The 19,391-nt window shown below is 40.1% G+C and overlaps 1 protein-coding gene across 20 annotated transcripts in view; it reads right to left on the bottom strand.

Annotated features, from left to right (window-relative positions):
• The window catches only part of CCDC171 (coiled-coil domain containing 171), a 395,951-nt gene that overhangs the window by 303,309 nt on the left and 73,251 nt on the right, over window positions 1–19,391 (bottom strand). For all 20 annotated transcript variants that reach the window (XR_011380113.1, XM_051845352.2, XM_051845399.2 and 17 more), the window contains 2 exons: window positions 9,365–9,457; window positions 1,370–1,530 (listed from right to left, as the gene is read on the bottom strand). Coding sequence is in view for 19 of the 20 variants with exons in the window: in XM_051845352.2 (XP_051701312.2) it covers window positions 1,370–1,530; window positions 9,365–9,457 (254 nt within the window). In the remaining variant the exon portion in view is untranslated. The remainder of the gene's footprint in view (window positions 1–1,369; window positions 1,531–9,364; window positions 9,458–19,391) is intronic.

Below are 19,391 nucleotides of genomic sequence, written 5' to 3'. Positions count from 1 at the left end.
AAAGCAGTAGAAGAAGGTCCAAGTTCTTGGGTTCCTGCACCCGTGTGGGAGACCCAGAAGAAGCTCCTGGCTCCTGGCTTCTGATAGGTGCAGCTCTGGCGTTGCGGCCAATTGGGGAGTGAACCATCGGATGGAAGACCTCTCTCTCTGTCTCTCTCTCTCTCTCTCTCTCTCTCTGCCTCTCCTCTCTTTATGTAACTCGACTGTCAAATAATCAAAATAAATCTTTTTAAAAAAATAAAGTTACCTTATAAGGACTTAGATAAAATAAATGAAACCATGTAATGCCAGCACATAGCAAACTACGTGTTAGAAGCACTAGTCACGTGACTACTATTTTTTGCAATTCAAGACTATCTTAAGCATTATCTAACTTCACAAAGCTCATTTTATGTGGCCTAGAAGTCAGTTTTAAAAGATATTGCACTGGAGCTGGTTCTGTGGTATAGTGGGTTAAAGACCTGGCCTGCAGGGCTGGCATCCCTACGGGTGCCAGTTCGAGTCCCACCTGCTCCACTTCTGATCTGCTATGGCCTGGGAAAGCAGTAGAAGATGGCCCAAGTCCTTGGGCCCCTACACCTGCGTGGGAGCTCCTGGATCCTGGCTTTGGATTAGTTCAACCCTGGCCACTGGGGTCATTTGGGGAATGAACCAGCAGATAGAAGACCCTTCTTTCTCTCTCTCTGGCTCTACCTCTCTCTGTAATTCTGTCTTTCAAATAAATAAAATAAATCTTTTTTAAAAAATAAGATACTGCTTGGCCAGCACCGCGGCTCACTAGGCTAATCCTCCGCCTGCGGCGCCGGCACCCCAGGTTCTAGTCCCGGTTGGGGCACCGGGTACTAGTCCCAGTTGCTCCTCTTCCAGTCCAGCTCTCTGCTGTGGCCCGGGAAGGCAATGGAGGATGGCCCAGGTCCTTGGGCCGTGTACCCGCATGGGAGACGAGGAAGAAACACCTGGCTCCTGGCTTTGGATCAGCGCAGCACTCTGGCCATAGTGGCCATTTGGGGGGTGAGCCAACAGAAGGAAGACCTTTCTCTCTGTCTCTCTCTCTCACTGTCTAACTCTGCCTGTCAAAAAAAAAAAAAAAAAGATACTGCATTATTCTCATAAATATAATGGAAAATGCTTTAACATATTTATTCTACTGTATAACTGCATTTCTAGGAACTTGAAATACTTCAAATTTTAGAAAGGATGTCCATATTTACCTATACTAGGATGTTTAGCTACACCTTATGAAGTCCCTTGCCTACAATATATTCCTGACATTAAAGGGAACAATAGCTAAAATAATATGCATTCATATGTAAATAGTTTTCATAAAATCTTTACATTAATTCAGAGGATTTTACAGCAAAATACTTACAAATTTAGTTTTGCAAAGCTCTCTTGTGCATTGAGCTTTTCTCGTTCATATGCACTTTCAACTTCTTTGAATTCATTCTTGATCATTTCCAAATCAGCAACAGCTTCTGCTTGGCTAGCCTTCTCTACTTGCAAAGCTCCTTCAAGGTCTCGGATCCGTAACTACCAGATGACAGAGACATAATTAAAACAAGATAAGAAATGCAAGCATCCATCTTAAATGATAAACAGCATATTATCATTCATCCAAACACTTCTCTCTTTCTGCTTTGGTTTAAAAATGAAAATAAAACACACTTTATTTACTCTCTTAATATGCTTAACGGAAAAGAAAAACAGTGGAAAAATAACAAGTAGTTCTTGGTGCTATGGAAAAGGACAGACACCCATCCACCAAAGTGCCTTACCATGACCTACTAATCCAGTCAGAGGCTTCTCTTATAAATATGAGAAGTTAAGTGGTTTTTGAAAACTTAAGGGAAGTATTCTTCCTCTCCTACGAGAAACTTTTCCATATGAATACCATCAAAAGTCTAAGAAGTTTAATAGATCTTTATATACCTGGACACTTCTTACTGTATAAAAATGAACTTACACACAATACTACTTGACTGAAAAATTTATATTTGTAATGACTTGATATCTGGAATTTGCTTCACAATGATGTGGGAGTGAGAGAGTGCAGGCGGGTAACGGCTAAGACACAAACCATCTGAGGTAGGTTGTTGGCATTGGCTGACAGTACCCAAGGATGCATTTTGCTATTCTCTCTAGTTTTGTACACATTTAAAATTTTATATAAGAAGACATTTTAATAAGTATATTCTCAAAGCAGCCATTTAGCCTAGTAGTTAAGATGTACAAGTCCCATATCAGAGTACCTGGGTTTAATTCCAGACTCCAACTCCTGACTCCAACATCCTACTAATGCAGACCCTGAGAGGTAGCAGTGATACCTCAAATAACTGGGCTCCTGCCATCCATGTGGCTGACCTGGACTCTGTTCCCAGTTCCTGGCTTTGGTCCTAGCTCAACCCCAACCACTGAAGGCATTTAGAGAGTGAATCAGCAGATAGAAGTGTGTTTTCTCTCTCTCATTCTCACTCTCTCCATCTCAAATAAATAATTTTTTAAAAGATTTACTTGAAAGGCAGGTTTTGTTTTTGTTTTTGTTTTTGACAGGCAGAGTGGACAGTGAGAGAGAGAGAAAGGTCTTCTTTTTCCGTTGGTTCAGCCCCCAATGGCCGCTGTGGATGTGACGCGCTGTGGCCAGCGCATCACGCTGATCCAAAGCCAGGAGCCATGTGCTTCTTCTGGTCTCCCATGCAGGTGCAGGGCCCAAGGACTTGGGCCATTCTCCACTGCACTCCCGGGCCACAGCAGAGAGCTGGCCTGGAAGAGGGGCAACCGGGACAGAATCCAGCACCACGACGGAGACTAGAACCCGGGGTGCTGGTGCTGCAGGCAGAGGATTAGCCTATTGAACCACTGCGACAGCCTGAAAGGCAGTTTGAATGAGAGAAAGAGAGAGAGAGAGAGAGAGAGAGAATCTTCCATCTACTGGTTAACTCCCCAAATGGCCGTAAGGGCTATGGCTGGGTCAAGCTGAAGCCAGAAGTCACAACTCTATCTGTGTTTCCTACATGGGTGTAAGGTCTGAAGCATTTGAGCCATCTTCTGCTGCCTTCTCAGGCATGTTAGCAGGAAGCTGGACGGGAAACAGAGCAGCTAGGAAAGCAACCAGAACTACAATATGGGATGCTGGTGTCACAAGAGGTGGCTTAACCTGCTGTGCCACAACACTGGTCCCTAAACAATCATTTTTTTAAAAAAAGAAAATTATTCCCTGTGTCTACCAATAGTAGAATGGATAAACAAATTACATTCCCACAAAAGAATATGTAGCTTTAAAAAAGTCTATAAAATTAACTTTTTAAAACAAAGGTCTCTATACAGGTCTCCATGTAAGGCTATAGAACACTGCATTGTCAATATACATTGAAAACAATGTTGTGGCAGCATTGTGGCATAGTGGGTAAAGCCATCACCTGCAATGACAGCATTCTACATTAGTGTTGATTTGTGTCCCAGCTGTTCCACTTCCAATCCAGCTTCCTGCTAATGGCCTGGGAAAAGCAGCAGAGGATGACCCAAGTTCTTGGGCCCTGACCATTAATATGTGAGACCGGGAAGAAGCTCCTGGTTTCTGGCTTCAGCCTTTCCCAGTCTCAGCTGTTGAGGCCATCAGGGAAGTGAACCAGCAGACAGAAGATCGAGCTCAACCTCCCTCTCCCTCTCCCTCTCCCTCTCCCTCTCTCTGTACCTCTTTCAAATAGAGAAAGAAAGAAAGAAAGAAAGAAAGAAAGAAAGAAAGAAAGAAAGAAAGAAAGAAAGAAAGAAAGAAAGAAAGAAAGAAAGAAAGAAAGAAAGAAAGAAAGAGAGAGAGAGAGAGAGAGAGAAAGGAAGGAAGGAAGGAAGGAAGGAAGGAAGGAAGGAAGGAAGGAAGGAAGGAAGGAAGGAAAGAAAGAAAGAAAGAAAGAAAGAAAGAAAGAAAGAAAGAAAGAAAGAAAGAAAGAAAGAAAGAAAGAAAGAAAGAAAGAAAGAAAGAAAGAAAGAAAGAAAGAAAGAAAGAAAAGAGAGAGAGAAAGGGAGAAAGAGAGAAAGAGAGTGAGAGAGAGAAAGAGAGGGAGGAAGGGAGGAAGGGAAGGAGGGAGGGAGGGAGGGAGGGAAGGAGAGAAGGAGGGAGGGAGGGAAGGAGAGAAAGAGGGAGGGAGGGAAGGAGAGAAGGAAGGAGGGAGGGAAGGAGAGAAGGAAGGAAGGAAACAGCAATAATTGAAAGACAAGCTAGGTGATATCTTAATCAAACTTCTGCCCCAGTCTTAGCTCTTGAGGAGGTCAATATTCTTACCTAAACCTAGGAAAAAAATAAGTATGCAGGTACAATTCAATTTAATTCTCAGATTTTTCCATTTATACTTTTTCTGGGGACTGGCACTGTGGTGTAATGGATTAAGCTGTTGCCTGTAGTGCCAGCATCCCATATAGGCACCAGTTCGAGTCCCAGCTGCTCCACTTCTAATCCAGCTCCCTACTAATGTGCTTTGAAAAGCAGTGGAGTACAGCCCAAGTTCTTGGGCCCCTGCACCCATGTGAGAGACAATGGAAGAAGCCCCTGGTTCCTGGGTTCAGTCAGGCCCAGCCCCAGCTATTGCAGCAATCTGAGAAGTGAACCAGCAGATTGAAGATCTCTCTCTCTCTTGCTCTTTCTCTCTCTCTAACTCAGCCTTCTCAGACTTTCAAATAAATAAATAAATCTAAAAAAAAACTGTTCTTCTTTGTTTTGTCTAAAACCAATGTCTACATGCCAAACAACAAATCTATGAAACATTTTCTTGTTTACATTGCTATCTGCTTTCAGAAAATAAGCATACTTAATAACAAATGTAAAAACAATGCAATTTAAAGAAGACAACAAGCTAACAAATTTGAGTAAACTCTTGTTTTTCACTCTTCCTTCTCATTTTTTTAATTTAACTTATTTATTTGCAAGGCAGACAGAGAAAGACAAAGAGAGTTCCTATCTGCCGCTTCACTCTCCAAATATCTGCAAATTCAGGAACCAGGAATGCAATCCAGATCTCCCTTATGGTAAGAACCCAACTACTTGAGCCATTCCTGCTGCCTCCCAGTGTCTGCACGGGCAGGACCTATATGCCAGCAGCTAGAGCCAGGAATCAAACCAAGTTACTCAGATATAGGATGTGAGAAGATAAATGCCACCCATACACATTCTCACTTTTTCGCAACATATAAATTTAATAACAAAAGACTTCAAAAGCATATTAACAGTGGTTTATGAGATGGTGACTATAGTCACTTAGAGCGTCACATTTATACTAGTCGGAGACTGATTATTATTAGAAGTACCCTCACTGAAAATATTTGTCAGTATTTATAAACTTATGCTTCAAGTATAAACTTCTATTTGTTCTAAGCCTAAGCAGTAAGCTAAATATCAAATATTGATTTTAAAGCACACTAGCAAAAATTATGTATAATTTTCATTTTTGTAACAATTCAATATATACTCTTAAAAATATTATAAATACAATGAAAATCTACTTTTTTAAAGATTTATTTATTTATTTACTCGAAAGGCTGAGTGATAGAAGAAGAGAGGCTGATGCCTGGAGCCCAAAACTTCACCGAGGTCTCCCACATTGGTGGCAGGGGCCCAAGCACTGGGGCCACCCTCCACTGCTTTCTCAGGGGCATTTAGCAGGGAGCTAGATCAGAAGCAGAGAAGCTGGGACCCAAATCAGGAATCCAATACGGATTCATCTTATAATTCAGAATCATAAGCAGCAGCTGAACCCACTGAGACAAAATACCAGCCCCTGAAAAAAATTATTTCATGACCTTAAAACTTCAGTTGTATTGTTTACTGATATAATTTTTGAGTGCCAATCTTTTTTCCTTAATTTAACTTACACAGTTTGCTTTAACAAATATATGGGTCTCGGGCCAGCACCGTGGCTCAAGAGGCTAATCCTCCGCCTTGCGGTGCCAGCACACCGGGTTCTAGTCCCGGTTGGGGCACTGGATTCTGTCCCGGTTGCCCCTCTTCCAGGCCAGCTCTCTGCAATGGCCCGGGAGTGCAGTGGAGGATGGCCCAAGTGCTTGGGCCCTGCACCCCATGGGAGACCAGGAGAAGCTCCTGGCTCCTGGCTTTGGATCAGCGCGATGCGCCGGCAGCAGAGCGCCAGCCGCGGCGGCCATTGGAGGGTGAACCAACGGCAAAAGGAAGACCTTTCTCTCTGTCTCTCTCTCACTGTCCACTCTGCCTGTCAAAAATAAAAAACAAAATAAAAAATAAAATAAAAACAAATATATGGGTCTCAGAATTTTGTTGGTAAATGAGGTATTTTATTAAATATAAAAAAAGAATTAATGCACAACCCTTATAAATGTAGTTGCATCTTGCACAAAGAGTTGTTTAAACAAGGTTACACATCAAAGATTCTATTTGCTAAAATTTAAGGCCTTTCCAATCAGGGAAATGCAAATCAAGACCACAATGAGGTTTCACCTCACCCTGGTTAGAATGGCTCACATTCAGAAATCTACCAACAACAGATGCTGGAGAGGATGTGGGGGAAAAGGGACACTAACCCACTGTTGGTGGGAATGCAAACTGGTTAAGACACTATGGAAGTCAGTCTGGAGATTCCTCAGAAATCTGAATATAACCCTACCATACAACCCAGCCATCCCACTCCTTGGAATTTACCCAAAGGAAATTAAATTGGCAAACAAAAAAGCTGTCTGCACCTTAATGTTTATTGCAGCTCAATTCACAATAGCTAAGACCTGGAACCAACACAAAGGCCCATCAACAGTAGACTGGATAAAGAAATTATGGGACATGTACTCTATAGAATACTATACAGCAGTCAAAAACAATGAAACCCGGTCATTTGCAACAAGATGGAGGAATCTGGAAAACATTATTCTGAGTGAATTAAGCCAGTCCCAAAGGGACAAATATCATATGTTCTCCCTGATCGGTTACAATTAACTGAGCACCAAAGGGGAAACCTGTTAAAGTGAAATGAACACTATGAGAAACAGTGACTTGATCAGCCCTTGCCCTGACTTGATGAACAACTTAATACGTTATCCCTCTTAGTATTCTTTTTGTTTGTTCTATTTAATACTTTTGGTTGAATACTGTAATCAATACACAGTTATTCTTAAGTGTTGAAACTTAACTGAAAAGTGATCCCTGTTAAATATAAGAGTGGGAATAAGAGAGGGAAGAGATGTGCAATTCAGGACATGCTCAAGATAACTTACCTCAAACGGTAGAGTTAGAAATATACCAGGGGATTCCAATTCAATCCCATCAAGGTGGCATGTACCAATGCCATCTCACTAGTCCAAGTGATCAATTTCTATTCACAACTGATCATAATGATAGGACTAGGAGCCAAAGGGAGCACATAAACAAGACTAGTGTCTGCAAATACTAGCTGATAGAATAAAAAAGGGAGAGAACGATCCAACATGGGAAGCGGTATACACAGCAGATCCATAGAATGGCAGATGTCCTAAACAGCACTCTGGCCTCATAATCAGCCCTTAAGGCACGCAGATCTGGCTGAAAAGCCCATGAGAGTATTACAGGCATGGAAAGCCAAAACACTCTGGCAAAAAAAAAAAAAAAAAAACACTAACTAACTAAATGAAAGATCTCTGCGAGTGAGATCCCAGTGGAAAGAACAGGTCATCAAAGAAGGAGGTACCTTTCTCTGAAGGGAGGAGAGAACTTCCACTCTGACTACGACCTTGTCTAAATAGGATCAGAGTCGGTGAACTCAAAAGGCTTCCATAGCCTTGGCAGCTCATGACAAGAGCCTACAGTGATTACTGATGCCATAAACAAGAGTGTCAAATTGTTAAGTCAACAACAGGAGTCACTGTGCACTTACTCCTCATGTAGGATCTCTGTCCTTAATGTGCTGTACATTGTGATTTAATGCTATAACTAGTACTGAAACAGTATTGTTCACTTTGTGTTTCTATGTGGGTGCAAACTGTTGAAATCTTTACTTAATATATGCTAAACTGATCTTCTGTATATAAAGAAAATTGAAAATGAATCATGATGTGAATGGAAGGGGGGAGGGAGAGGGAAAGGGGAGGATTGTGGGTGGGAGGGAAGTTATGGGGGGGGGAAGCCATTGTAATCCATAAGCTGTACTTTGGAAAATTTATATTCATTTAATAAAAGTTAAAAAAAAATTTAAGGCCTTTCGAAAGTCTCATCACACACCTTTCCACAGTATCTCCAAACTTATCCCTAAGCTCCACCATACCACAGTGCATGGTATTCCCCCAAAATAACAAGCACACTCTTATTTAGTAGCTTTACTCATGCATTCTCTCTTTTTAGAACAGTGGTCAGCTACCTTTTTCTGTAAAGGCTTATAGAGTGAATATTTTACATTTTGTGGGTCATAGGGTCTTAATCTAAGAAGCATTCATAAACAATCTATAAAAAAATAGTCATGGCTATCTTCCAATAAAATTTTATAAAAATGCTCTCAGAGCATGTCAGACCTGGTCCAAACAACCCCTAATTAAAATGCTGTGCCCTCATTTCTCTTAGAAATCCCATCACAGGGACCAGAGCAGTGGCATAGCTGGTAAAGCCATCACCTGCAGTGTCAACATACCATATGGGCACCAGTTTGAGTCCCGGCTGTTCCACTTTTGATCCAGCTCTCTGCTATGGCCTGGGAAAGCAATAGAAGATGGCCCAAGCCCCTGGGCCTCTGCACCCGCATGGGAGACCCAGAAGAGGATGCTGGCTCCTGGCTTTGGATTGGTGCAGGTCTGGCTATTACCACTAATTGGGGAGTGAACCGGTGGATAGAAGACCTCTCTCTGTCTCTGCATATGCCTCTCTGTAACTGTTTAAATAAATAAATAAATCTTTAAAAATAAATAAATAAAAGGAAAACCCATCTCATTCTCCAACACCTAGCAAAAACACTATCCTTAGGGATGCCTCCATTTAATTCTAAGATTTTGGCTGTTGCTGTAGCATAGTGGGTTAGGGAAGGAAAAGTGGGTTAGGGAAGTTTTCTGTAAAGGGTCGGATGGTAAATATTCACATTTTGAGCTTGCTACTCCCTGAGGTCTCTGCCACAACTACTTTACCTGCCATTGTAGCACAAAAGCAGGCGGAGACAAGATGAAACTTCACAAGAACAATGGGTGAGACCTGGCCTGTAGGCTGTAGTGTCAACTTCTCCATTAACATAATATATCCTCAACTGCATCCCTATCATAAATACAGCAATAAGGATCACTGCAATACACTCTCCATTCCAAATGTACATCTTGGTTCTCTGAACATAGCGCTGCTTTACTTGGCTGTTATAATACAATTTAAGAAAATACATACCAAAAATACTTGTTCACATCTTACCTGAATAATTTCAGAATTAAATTTTGATTCCAGATGTGCTGCTCTTTCTGCTTCAATATTTTCTTCTAATTTCCTCACTCTTAGAGTAGTTGCCTAAAAACAAATTAAAAGTTTAAACTCATAAACATTGGTATTTAAAGTAGATACGGATTACTATATTGCAGAATTGTAATTAGCACTTTAGGTTACTATAGTTGTCGTCTTTGATGTTTTTGTTTGTTTATTTGGTTTTGCTTTTTTTTTTTTTTTTCACTTTGTAGGAGTGAAGTTTAAACTCATGTTTAAGAAGAATGGTCCACAGCTTGCTTTCTCATTTTTCAGTTTTACTGGGGTAAAATTCAGATACAACAATCTACATATATTGGAAGTATACAACTTGGTAAGGTTTTACAAATAAACATCCATGAAATCATTGCCACAGTCACCCTTAAAAGATTCCTTATGTCCCTCGGTAAAGTATTCCCCTAGCCCTCTCCACCCTACCCCCCTTTCCAAGTAACAACCAACCTGCTAATTCTGCCCTATAGAGGAGTTTGTATTTCCTGGAATTCTATGTCAGTTGAATCCTATAATGCAAACTCTTTATTGCCTGGCTTCTTCTCCCCTGCAGAAGTATTTTGAAATTTATCTGTGTGATTGCAGGCAACAATAGCTCATTCCTTTTTATTGTCAAACACACTTCCACTGTGTTAATATCATACTGATTTCTCTGTTGACCTGCAAACAAACATTTGTTTCCAATGTGTACTATCACAGATAAAGCTGCTATGAGCATTTATTGCAAGGGCACATACTTTCATTTCTCTGGGATAACTAGTGAGGAGCAGAATGACTGGGTCAAATGGACAGTATATATTGAATATTTTAAGAGACTGATATACTATTTTCCAAAATGGTCATACCACAGCAATGTATGAAATTTCCTACTGTTCCACATCTTCAACATTTGTTATGATCATTTATTTGTTTGTTTTATTTTGGGGAATATTACAGACATTCAAATAGGCATCTCATTTTAGTTTTAATTTATATTTCCTTTTTCATGTCCCTATTTGCCATTTGTATATCTTCTTGAGTGAAGGCTCTACTAACATCTTTCCTCATGTTTTAATTGAGTTATTTTCATATTATGATTTTTGAGGGCATTTGGCAGATTACTTAATATGCTGATTGGGACACCCATATTCCATATAGGAGCGCCTGAGTTGGAGTCCCAGCTGTGCTCTGATTCCAACTTCCTGCTAATGCACACCCTGGAATGCAAAGAGAAATTAAATTCCTGCCACCTACTTGGGAGACCTAAGTTCTAAGTTTCTTGGCTTTGGCCCAGCCCAGTCCTGGTTATTTGGGCATTCGGGGAATGAAGCAGTAGATGGCAGCTTTTTCTCAGTCTTTCTGCCTCTCACATAATTAATTTTATAAAAATCTTTAAACATAGAGTAACCAATGACCCACCAATTATACTCCTATATATATACCCAAAAGAAATGAAAGCATATTCAAACAAAAAATGTTGTATACAAAAGTTCATAATAGCCAAAGGTGGAAAAGACAAAAATGTCTATCACTAATGAAAGGATTAAACAAGATGTGGTATATCCACAAAATGGAATATTATCCAGCCAGAAAAAGGAATGATGTACCAATACTTGGAAACATATAAAAATATGAAACTAGTCAGAGACAAAAGGTCACATATTATATGATTCTAGTCATATGAAATTTCTAGAACCAGTGCACCCATGGAGACAGAAAGTAAATTAGCATTTCCAAGTATAAGGGAGTAAGGGGAGAGAAGTGAGTATTAATGGATATAATGTTTCTTAGTGTGATAATGAAAATGTGCTGGAATTTATATTAAATTGAATTAATAGTTGTACAATATTCTGAAAATCCCTGAATTATATACTTTAAAATACTTTAAATGGGTGAATTTTATGATATGTGAAATATACCTCAACAGAATTAAAAGAATCAAGAGGAAGAACCAAGGACAATATCAAAGAAGTGACAGTCACCTAATTTAAACTTCTGAATCCCACTGCTGAAAACAGTTCCTTCAAAATGTTGTCTTTATATCTCAGAATAAGGGACTGCCAAGGCTGTAGGCAAAAAGCATACTGCATACTGAAATTCTTGTATTTAGTTCAGGCCAGAATGCACATTATCACAGTTAGGTAATGTTAACCAATACCAATTTTAGAAATAACTTTTTTTAGTATAAATGCCACAGGGTAAAGTTCCCACCCTTAAAGAGTTAAAGCTGGCCTTTATGGTATCTAGTATACTCATTTTACAGTCTGTAAAATCAGGAGTCCAGCCATTCACAAGCAAATAGTCCACAGGTGTCGAGAATATATTTTTAAAGATTTATTTTATTTTATTTGAAAGACAGAGTTAAAGAGAGAGGTAGAACCAGAGAGAGAGGTCTTCCACCTGCTGGTTCATTCCCCAAATGACCACAACGGACAGAGCTGAGCTGATCCAAAGCCGGGAGCTTCCTCCGGGTCTCCCATGAAGTGTGCAGGGGCCCAAGGACTTGGGCCATCTTCTACTGCTTTCCCAGGTCATAGTACAAAGCTAGATTGAAAGTGGAGCAGCTGGGACTCAAACCAGAGCCCATATGGAATGCCAGTGCTGCAGGCCAGGGCCTTGATCTGCTGCGCCACAGCGCTGGCCCCAGAGAATATTTTAAAAGCTAGAAAAGGGCAGATACAGGGAAGAAGCTATTCTAACAATGGTAAAATATATTTCAGATTCTAAAAAAACTACCTATGTAAGTTTCTCTATGTAGTCAGATTTTTTTTTTAATTTTTTTTTTTATTTGACAGGTAGAGTTGTAGACAGCGAGAGAGAGAAACATAGAGAAAGGTCTTTCTTCCCTTCGTTCACTCCCCAAATGGCCGCTACGGCCAGTGCTGTGCCAATCCGAAGCCAGGAGCCATGTGCTTCTTCCTGGTCTCCCATGCGGGTGCACGGCCCAAGCATTTGGGCCACCCTCCACTGCCCTTCCAGGCCACAGCAGAGAGCTGGACTGGAAGAAGAGCAACCGGGACTAGCATCCGGTGCCCATATGGGATGCCAGCGCCGCAGGCAGAGGATTAACCAAGTGAGTCACAGCGCCAGCCCTAGTCAGATATTTTGTTAAAATACAAATTATTCAGTGATTCTGTGACAAAAGATTCAACAATTAAAGTCTTTATTTCTTATGTTGATGTTCTATTGTATTATTTAATTATCTGGTTGTCACTCCGAAAATCAGGAAGAGATTCTATTTTTCCTGACTAGATCAAAACCAACCCAGCTGAAATAATAAACCAGAGATTGCATTCTTTATTTTCACACTTTCCTGTTTGGAATGAAATAACCAAAAGAAAATAAACTTATAGATGTTTATTATTACTAAAACTATAAATAAATCAAGAAAGACACTAAAAAAATTCAAGTCTTCAAACAAACTCCTTCCAAGAGTAGACTTTTTGATTGACTTTATTAAATTAAAGCCTTCCTAATAATTTTTTATTCTAGTTTGGTGAATTAATTCTAACATCCAGCAGAGGGTGCTAAAGGAACATTAACATACTGTACACCAATTTTTTTTTTTACCAATAATACTGCATTAGAGAACAAATATAACACTCATAATCTATCTCACTGACATTCAATTCTAATCAACAAAGCAAGATCAGAAAGAATAAAAGAATTATGATTAAATACATAATCCAACATAAATTCATATATACCACAGGTCAGTTGAATTATATACAGTTTGCCTATAATACAACAAAATATGTAACACAAAATAAACATTTATTAGACAGTTTACATATTCCTTCCTACTGCAATATACTGTCAAAAAGTTATTTCAGTAAATATTATGTGTTAATCTCTTTTTCCTTGTCTGATTTGTGTCTCATTAAATCATAGTAAGCTTAGTTAGAGAACTTACTACACTTTTATAAATAAATTTTCATAAAGTGGTCCTCAAAGAAGGAAGTAATTTTTTCTGAATGGAGGAGAGAACTTCCACTTTGCTTATGGCCTTGTGTAAATACTGATGGAGTTTGTAGATTCAAAAGACCTAAACAGCTCATGTCAAGAGCCTCAGGTGATTACTGACATCATACATAAGAGTGTTAATTGTAAAATTAACAACAGAAGTCACTGTGCACTAACTTCCCATGCAGGACCTTTGTCCTCGAAGAGTTGTATTATAATTATGTCTAAGTGCTCACAAAAGATGTATCATTTTTGGGTGTTTCTTTAAAGCTAATTAGGTTTCTAAATTAAAGAAGTGAAATTAACTTTAAGATGAAATGACTTTGAAGAGCCCCTGTCTCAACTGTTGAAGAATAGATTTTGGGGTATGTGTGTGTGTGCAAACTGTTAAACTCTTTAGTATAGAGTTGGTCTTCTGTGTATAAAAATCAAAAATGGATCTTAGTGGAGAATCGGACAGGGAACGGGAGAGGGAGGAGGAAGGGTGGGAGTGTGGGTGGAAGGACAAGTATGGTGGGAAGAATCACTATATTCCTAAAGCTGTACTTAGGAAATTCAAGAAGTTTATATTCCTTAAATAAAAGGTGTCTTTGGGAAAAAATTACAAAGAGATGCCTTATAAATCTTTCCTAACAATATTGGACTGGCAAGCAGCAGAACTTGATTTCACCTTGAATGAAGAGTCCAGACGGTACACACATTAAAAGTGTCTCTGAACGCTCTCAGCCCCTCCTTTCGCTGCCTCTCAAACAGAAATGGACAAGTAAGTTGACGAATGGAATTTGTAAATAAAAAGCAAGGGCCACTTTTGCTGTATCAGAAGTAATTATAATTCTTACCTATCAATTACACTAACCTCAGAGCTACACCAATAGTCAGAACACTGCTGCACTAATCAGCTGGAATAACAAGATTTCAACATGATAACAAAATCAGGTAAAGTTGTATTTATCGGCTATGGTTAAACAATGTGATTTTTTCGTGGTTGGAATCCCTTTTAAAATGAATCTCCTGGAGTAGTTCTGTTAATAAAATAGTTATTAACTCTAAAAAAAAAAAAGTTTCAGTCTCTGAGGAAGGCAATAAGAAAACGATGGCTCCCAATCAACCCTTGGGTAATGCTACTTTATCATGTACCAGGTATGAGCTGCCAAGTCCAATTCAGCAGCGGAACTAACCACTCAAAACCAGGAGTTTTCCACACCACATATGCTGCTGTGGTTTCAATGAGTACATACCAAAAGATGTGAAAACAGGGGCCAGCACTGTGGCATTGTGAGTTTAAGCCACAGCCTGCAGCACTGGCATTCCATATAGGTGCCAGTTCAAGTTCCGGCTGTTCCACTTATGATCAATCTCCCTGCTAATGCATCTGGGAAAGCAGTAAAAAATGGTCCAAGCCCTTGGGCCCCTGCATCCATGTGGGAGACCCAGAAGCAGCTCCTGGCTCCTGGCTTCAGGCTGGCCCAGCCCCAGTTTTTGCGACCATATGGGGAATGAACCAGCATATGGAAGATCTCTTTCTTCTCTTTGTCTCTTTCCTTCTCACTCTCTGTAACTCTGCCTTTCAAGTAAATAAATCTTAAAAAAAAAAAAAGTTATAAAAACCAATACAATGAATTGCTGAAAGCCTGAGGGAAAAATAAAAGGCTCTTTCCTGCTCAAATATAGTTCATGAAGCTTACAGAATATATGTAAACTAAAAGGAATGAGTCAAGCAGAAAAACTTTTAAATACAAAATTTAGTTCCCTAATACAGCAAAAAAGAAAAAAGGGGGGGGGGGGACAGAGGTCAATATTAGCATCCCATATCAGAGTGCCAGTTAGTGTCCTGGCTACTCCAGTTCCCATCCAGCTCCCTGCTAATGTATCTGGAAAAGCAGTGACAGATGCCTCAAGTCCTTGGGCCTCTGCCTCCTACATTGGAGACCCAGGTGTAGTTCCAGGCTCTTGGCTTCAGCCTGGCTGTTGTGGCTATTTGGAGAGTGAACTAGTGGATAGAAGCTGGGTGCCTCTCCTTCTCTGTCACTCTGCCTTTGAAATAAATAACATATCTTTTTAAAAAAGAAAAGAAAAATAGGAGAGGAAATAGCACACAAGTAAACAATGGTTACAGATTTCTCAGGAGAGTACTATATAGTACTATTTCCTGAGCGGCTGTACAAAGTCTATCTTTATAATGTCAATAATTCTGTAAATTAAAAGTGGTTACTGATTAAACTTTCTTTTCAGATTTTATCACCTGATAGTTCTCATTACTGGACACTTTCACAAGTAAATAATACAGTAATTACTCATCTTCAAAAAATTATTCTGCCGGCACCGTGGCTCACTAGGCTAATCCTCCACCTGCGGCACCGGCACACCGGGTTCTAGTCCCGGTCGGGGCGCCGGATTCTGTCCCGGTTGCCCCTCTTCCAGGCCAGCTCTCTGCTATGGCCCGGGAGTGCAGTGGAGGATGGCCCAAGTCCTTGGGCCCTGCACCCACCTGGCTCCTGGCTTTGGATCAGCGCGATGCGCCAGCCACAGAGCACTGGCCGCGGCGGCCATTGGAGGGTGAACCAACGGCAAAAAGGAAGACCTTTCTCTCTGTCTCTCTCTCTCACTATTCACTCTGCCTGTCAAAAAAAATTTTTTTTCTAAGGGACTGAATCATCACAGATAATTAATTCTACAATGACAACCACAGTGGTATATTTTTTGTTATATTTGAATGGCCATAAATGATATCATACAAATATGTTAACATTTCACTATAACACTTATTCCTTGCCTCCACAGGAGTGGAAAAAGAGAATTAACTATAATGTGAGCCTTTAAACCAGAGGTCTCAAAGTATTTTTCTAAAACCAAAAACAAGCCATTTCAAAAGGGTCAAAGTTTCCAACTATTAAAAAAATCAGGGACTGGGGCTGGCATTGTGGCCTAGCAGGTAAAGTTGCCACCTGCAGTGTCGCATCTCATATGGGCGTTAGTTCAAGTCCCAGTTGCTTCACTTCCAATCCAGCTCCCTGCTAATGCTCCTGGAAAAGCAGAGGAAGATGGCCCAAGTGCTTAGACCCCTGCACTCATATTGGAGATCCAGAAGAAGCTCCTGGGTCCCGGCTTCAGTCTGGCCCAGCCCTGGCCATTGTGGCCATTTGGGAAGTGATGAGAGAACTCTCTGCCTCTGCCTCTCTCTCCGTAACAGTGCATTTCAAATAAATAAATAAATCTTTAATAAAAAATTCAGGGATACCATAATATCACACCATTTAGCCTGAGTCAAAACAAAAAGGGCATAACTAAGAACAATTTAAGAGTCCTTTACAAATTTATCATCCCTGATCCAATTAAATATCTTAAAAAGTAATATTATTCAATTAGTCTGACCTTTAATGTTGGTTCTTTATTTTTATAAGTAAGTCCTTTTAAGTGTCACTTCTATGCAAGACAGAGTATTTACATTCACATCACTGGTATCAATTCTATAGTCGAATATTAATATCCTATCATTTTCAAACAAGTCTCATTTGAGTTTTACAACATCATAGTATGTTTTACCAAAAAAGGCCCAAATGATAAAGAATATAAGGCATTGTAATTTGAAGGGGTTGACTGGTTGGCTGGTTTGTTTATTTGGTATTTGTTTTTTAAAGCAGGAGGTGGGAGTGGGAGTGCTTGTTTGTTTTACAAGTCAGAATTACATAGAAGGGAAGAGAAAGAGAGAGATCTTCCATCCATTGGTTCACTCCCCAAATGGCTGCCTCTGCCAGGGTTGGGCCAGACAAAAGGAGCCAGGAGCTTCTTCTGGGTCTTCCACGTGGGTACAGGAGACCAAGCATTTGGGCCATCCTCCACTGCTTTCCCAAGCACATTAGCAGGGAGCTCGATCTCAAGCGGAGCAGCCAGGACTTGAACTAGCACCCTTTTAGGATGCCAGCACAGCAGACGGTGGCTTAACCCACTGTGCCACAGCACCAGCCGTGGCACCAGCCTCAGCTGGTTTGTTTTTTTAAGTAGCTCTCTTGCTTCCCATATAGCCAACACAGTATATGAGCGAAGCAATGCTGCACTGTGACTCAGAACATTGAATCTGCTGTGCAAAAGTGACTCCTCCTGGTTAGGGAAGTCCAATCCCTCACAGAATTCCAAATGTTTTATACTACATTCAAGCCCAGTAAGCAAATGCTGCTGTATAAAAACATTTAAATGATTATTAAAAGCAAATGAATGGGTTTGTACCTTTTCATGATAATCTCACTGATATTTATTTTACTATACAGGTCAACTAAAACAGAGAACAGAACATTTAAAAGAATATTTACTTGGGGCTGGCGCTGTGGCATAGTGGGTAAAGCCACTACTTGCAGTGCCAGGATCCCATAAGGTCACCGGTTCGAGGCCCGGCTGCTTCACTTCCAATCCAGCTTTCAGCAATGGCCTGGGAAAGCAGGAGCCTGGGATGCAGGCCCCTGCATCCTCATAGGAGACCGAGAATCTCCTGGCTCCTGGCTTCAGATCAGCTCAGCTCCAGCCATTGAGGCCATCTGGGGAGTCAACCAGTGGGAGGAAGACCTTTCTCTCTGTCTGTGGCTCTGCCTCTCAAATAAATAAAATCTTTAAAAAATAAAATAAAATAAAGAGTACATACTGTATGCCAGATACTTACAATACTAGGTCCTCAGCTGAGAATACCAAAATGAGTGCTAACACATCTATGAGTATTTCCATCACCAATGAGTCAGAGACCTGTGTTGTGAATGAAAACTAACTTGCCTCCCAAAGGCACTCCCTGTGATTCTCTGCTGTGAATTAAAATTCATTTGTAACTATCTTATTAGTGGCCAAATCATATTGTTTTCCAGAATCCTCCAGATTATTGTACATAAACAGGCCCACTTACTGCAGTCCTTATTCTAAAATTACACAGTAGTTTCAAGAAATAGCTGAACACACAAATAGAGTTCTCTGTGCCACTCATTCTGACCATGGTTACTATGCAATTCTGAAGGTCAGACATAAACTCATGTCCCTGAGGATGGCAACAATCAAGATTTAATTGTTTTAGAAGGAATATATGAAGGCAACAGGATGACAATAAGAATAAACTGGAAGACACAGTAATTGTTTTATTCAGCAAGGAATGAATAATGAAGTTTATACTGTTCAGATCATAAAACAGTTTAATAGGCCACATATTCTGATTAGTATAGTGATAAACTAATTAAGCTTTCTTTAAAATCATCTTTATCTTTCTGACAATAAATACTTGAATATTTAATAAATTTTTAAATGAATTTCCAATTTTTCAAAAGGATTTATTTATTTGAAAGTCAGAGAGAAAGAGAGAGAAAGAGACGAAGATAGAGAGAGATCTTCCATCTGCTGATTCACTCCCCAAATGGCCACAACAGCCAGAGCTGGGCCAGGCTGAAGCCAATAGCCAGCAGCGTCATCCAAGTCTCCTGCGTGGGAGCAGCGGCCCATGTACTTGCGCCATCTTCCACTGCCTCCCCAGGCACATTAGCAGGCAACTTAAAGTGGAGTAGCCAGTACTTAAACCGGCATCCTCAGGGGATGCCAGCACTGCAGACGGAGGTATAACTTTCTATGCCCTGAATTTTCAATTTAGAAATCCATTATGAACACTAAATGCTGTACTTAAAGGTACAATACAGTAAATATAGTACATAAATATGACTATATAAACCAGATGATCTCCTCACTGATGTGTTGTAGAGTTAGTATTCAATGTAAATCAGCCCTGAAAAGTGATTGTTACAAACACACGTAGACTTTAAAAAGATGAATTATTCAAGGAGGCCTTTACGGACAATTATGAAAGGCCAAACACATCTTTCTTTTGCTTCTACCTTCTACCTTCTTCATGTTACTACAGTATAGAATATGACTGACAGAAGCAATTCCGAATTTATTTGCAAAGGCTGTTGTTCTCTCTACTGTAATCTTCACAAGACTCTTCAGTTTTCTCAGAATTAGGTTTGCATCTTCTCTTTTCTCTTTTGTTATTGAGTTAAGCTTATTT

This window comes from Oryctolagus cuniculus, chromosome 1 (genome assembly GCF_964237555.1).
Source record: "Oryctolagus cuniculus chromosome 1, mOryCun1.1, whole genome shotgun sequence".
Classification (NCBI taxonomy): domain Eukaryota; kingdom Metazoa; phylum Chordata; class Mammalia; order Lagomorpha; family Leporidae; genus Oryctolagus; species Oryctolagus cuniculus.
The sequence above is the reverse complement of the archived record's forward strand: the minus strand, read 5'-3'. Positions and strand labels throughout refer to the sequence as shown.